The sequence below is a fragment of the Gossypium hirsutum genome, chromosome D13 (genome assembly GCF_007990345.1).
Source record: "Gossypium hirsutum isolate 1008001.06 chromosome D13, Gossypium_hirsutum_v2.1, whole genome shotgun sequence".
Lineage (NCBI taxonomy): Eukaryota > Viridiplantae > Streptophyta > Magnoliopsida > Malvales > Malvaceae > Gossypium > Gossypium hirsutum.
The window spans coordinates 51351859-51356314 of NC_053449.1; the positions used below are offsets into that span (position 1 = coordinate 51351859).

Genomic DNA, 4456 nt, shown 5'->3' on the forward strand with positions numbered 1-4456 from the left:
ATGACATTTAATTTGATTTAATTTACAAATTATCAATCTTATTATTGATATAACATAATTTTATGTTTACATATTGCATACATAAATAAATATACCTATTTAATATAAAAAACTTAATATATATTTTGGTATCCGTTTAACAATCCATGTTTGGGATCGGGATTTCCTTTACTATTTTTTTTTAAATACGTACAATTGAATCAAAATCAAATTAATATATACATTTAAACCACAATCAAAGTTTCATTTGTATAATTACATAAAATAACAATTCAAATAGCTAAAAATTTATATATAGTTTTGATATTTACCTCTAAATAAATCCAGAAAAGTATACATCATATACAATCAGTATTTTTTTTCAATACCTAATCAGAACAACATCCTGTACATAAATTTGCCAAAAAATTATAGCCACATCACATGCATTTAATTCGATACTGTCTTCTTCTTCTCCTTTCATATATCATCGGGAAGTTGAAACTTCTGAGAACCAAAAATTTGATGGGAGCTGTTTTCAGCAAAGACAGCAATGGCGCATTTGTTGTGGTTGAAATTATCCCAAAGACTGAAAGTAACAGTTCCTGAGATTGTCTTTTTAGCAGATGTGTCCTCCACATTGCACAGCTTTTCAAACTTTCTAACCACAAAATCATTGGACAACACTTTCCCTTTGTTTTCTCCTGCAGAGCAGTCATTTACCAACCCATTCTCGTATAAAGCTACCATCACACGGACACCATTGTCCTCTACCTTAAACCTCAATGCTCCTGTTATTGTCACTTGCAATGTCTCCGATGTTGGCCTTTGGATATCTGCCTGTTTTTCAATCAATTTTTTTGCATTTATATATACAGTACAAGTAAGATATAAAGAAAGAGAAGAAGAAATATAAACCTGGAATGATGGAGCTGGAAACCTGGGAGCAGTAGCAATGGTGGATAATAAAACATCTTCATCATTAGGGACACACTGAGCCCTACCTTGAACCACAACCTGAGGTGTAAACATGGTGTCAAGGTTCAAGGTTTCAACGTATGCCTTTTGTCTAACAGTCCATTGGCTGGATCCATAAGGATCTTTCCACCCCATATAATCCCAATAATCAACATGATAAGCCAACACAATCACCGGAGCATCGAGCTGAAAATCACCTCTCCCTAACCTCGACAAGAGCAGCTCAGCCGCCGATGAAGTCGCGCACCCTTGCGAAGAAAACAATTCCACCATGATCGGGCCTTCAGGCGCCGCTTCTTCAACTACCGTATCATTGGTTTTTCCATTTCCATCGATTTCATTCCCTGATGAAGAAGAAGATGAACCCTTGCCAAAACAACCAAAGAGACGACGTCCCATTGCTGCCGTCTCTCTCTCTCTCTTTAAGCCCTCAAGGGTTAGAAAGGCCGATGGTGGTATTATCAGCTCACAGCAAGGGATAATGCTTGATCAGAGATATGATTATCAGAAATGTTTGTAGTAATATTTAATGATTAAATGAAACAGAAAACAAAAATGAAAAAAAAGTAACAGTTTTTGTTATTGTAACTTAAAAGAATGGTAGAGAGGGAAATGTGGCAAAGAAGATGGTAAGAAGAGTTAATGAGGGTTTTGAACATTTCCATTTATTGAATTAATTACCTATACATTATTACATAACTTTATTTTTGGGGGAAGGGGGGAGGTGTCTTACACGTTGTCTTTTTGTCAAGTAGGCGAAGATTGAGCTTCAATAAATATAAAAATAATAAGGTAAACAATAAATAACAAGGAGGATATTTTGGTCTTACGGAGAAGGGTTTACAGGGGAATCTTAACAGTCAACAAACTGATGAAAATTTAGATATTTTGTTGACAATATTGTTTTGTCGGGTTAGCTTTAGATGTCTTTTTTGGGTAATTTACACAAAAAAGTCTTTTTTTTAATTATCGAAATGGGCTCGATATTTAATTATTTATCGGAATAGGCCATTTTCTGGCAAATCGCGTCTACGTCAGAGATATGTCAGGGGACGCGCCAGCAAGTTGCGGCCACGTCAGCGCGCTTTGCTGACGTGGCAGCAAATCGCGTCTTAGAGCGCTGACGTGGCCGCGACTTGCCCCGCGCGTGAACAGTGCAACGGTCAAAAATTTGACCGTTGCCCCCCCAACGGTCAAAAAAAACTATAAATACCCCCACCTTTTTTTTCACAAACTAATCCTCTCTCAAATTTCCTCTCAATTTCCTCTAAATTTCTTTTCAATTTGCTCTCAAATTCCTTACAAATTTCTCTCAAATCCATATTTAATCTCAGTTTGCTCTCAAGTTCCTCTTAAATTTCTCTTAACTCCCTTTTTTTTAAATAATTTTAAAAATTTTTGTTTTAAATTTTTTTGAACCATAAAAATTTATAAATTTCTCTTAAATTTTTTTAAATAATTTTAAAAATTTTGTTTTAAATGGCCGGAGAATTGACTCGTCTTGATAAGCATCACATATCGGCGGAACAAATGCAAATGGTAAGTGTTAAATTTAATTTCTAAATATTATTTAAGAATTTTTTATTTATGCATTTTTAGATAATTATTAATTTATTATTTGTTATAAAAGTTTGTAGATCGGGTATTGGAATGCAATATCCGGAATATGCATGGTCTTCCATCACCGTTGGTAGAGAACTACCTGCGGGAAGCGGGTTTTTGGCACGTGGCGACGGTAGGCCGTGGATGCAAGGTGGACCCGAAACTAATAAGTGCGTTGATCGAGAGGTGGAGACCCGAGACGCACACATTCCATCTTCCATGTGGAGAGTGCACTATCACTCTAGAAGATGTCAGTCTGCAATTAGGATTGCCGGTGGACGGGTACCCAATCATCGGGTCTGCCCAATCTAGCGATTGGAGGGCAGTGTGCTACGAGCTTTTGGGCGCTATTCCGGAGAAAATGGAGGGAGGTAAGATCGAGATGGGCTGGTTATGTGACACATTCCTGATCCGGATGAAGATTCAACCGAAATTGAAAGAATCCGATATGCTCAGACATACATTCTTCAATTAATTGGATGTTGTCTGATACCCGACACGTCACGGAGCTGCGTACATCTAAGATGGCTGCTGAAACTCATTGATTTTAGAGGAGTCGGTGAATTGAGTTGGGGGTCTGTCGTCTTGGCAATGTTATATCAGGAGATGTGCGGGGTGACGCGACCGAGGAGAGCAAAAATCGGAGGTTGCCTGTCACTACTGCAGTCATGGGCACGGTTTCCCTTTCCATTTCTACGTCCTCGAGTGGACCACCCATATACATTCCCACTCATAACTAGGTAAATTTTATATTAGATTTTACTATTATTATGTAGATTTTTAAAAATAAAAGTATGCTAAAAATTTATTTAATTAGGTGGAACCATCCGACAAGTCATGCTCGATTACCTACCTCTCTTGAAGGTATACGGCTTCTATTGGACCAACGGTTGAAAGCACAAGTAAGTATTAAATAAAATAGATATTTCCATACATTCGCTAGTCAATTGGTATTTAGTATTTAGTATTATGTATATAACTAATATTTCTATCATGTTCATATAGTTTCAATGGACACCATACAAGGATCCGGCAATTCCGACAGTAATTCTGGAAGAGTTCTTACAAAATCCACAAGCTTGGCACGTGAAAGTCATGTTGATCAACTACCCAACCGTGGAGCCGCACCAGTCAGACAGAGTGCTACGACAGTTTGGATGTAGACAACCGATTCCCGTAGATCCTGAGGTGTTTGGCAATCAACACAAAGTCGACCTTCAGCAATTGAATACGGATTGGCCGAGATACTGGTCCGAGTACATGGAAATGTGGGAAGATCGGTATGAATATATACCTACTAGGGAACCAATCATCGTTCCGGAGTTAGCGTGCGTTCCAGAATACATGCCATGGTTTAGGATATATGGCAAGCCGTATTTACTGACCCCAGAGGAGAGGCAGCGGCAAATACATGTCGAAAGGGAAAGGCACGGGCCTCTAAATCCAAGACGACAAGACGACGAAGGCAGCCCCTCAACGAGGCCCAGACATTCACCCGGCTCATCATCAGCGGCTATGCAATCACCAGGCCCAACGAGAGCACCGACACAGTCACCAGACGCAGCAGTTCAACCGATGATACCCACACAACCGCCTTTTCAAATGATGCCAGGTGCGTTTCCTAGCCATTATATGTATCCTAACCCTTATATGTATCATTTTCAGAGTCCTATGGCAGGTCGGAGCCAAATGCTCGGTTCAGCTCCATTTCCTGTTATGCCGAGTAGACCACCGATGTATAGGCCAGCGGCGCACGAGGGATCGCAAGAGGGGCTGTCGAGGAGCTCTCCTTTTTACCAATCCCCTCCAACGTATGGGTTTCAAACACCGTCACCGTTCGTGATGCAAACACCTCCACATACACTATTCTTTGAAGGTGGATCATCGTCCCAAGTCC

General features: G+C 39.4%; 1 protein-coding gene across 1 annotated transcript; it reads right to left on the reverse strand.

The window, feature by feature from the left end:
- Window positions 1-219: 219 nt before the first annotated feature.
- Window positions 220-1632, reverse strand: LOC107919630 (uncharacterized). The gene is made up of 2 exons (XM_016849053.2): window positions 898-1632; window positions 220-819 (listed from the first exon to the last, which is right to left on the reverse strand). Exons 1-2 carry the CDS (start codon window positions 1354-1356, stop codon window positions 460-462), a joined length of 819 nt encoding a protein of 272 aa, XP_016704542.1. The 5' UTR covers window positions 1357-1632; the 3' UTR covers window positions 220-459.
- Window positions 1633-4456: the final 2824 nt, after the last annotated feature.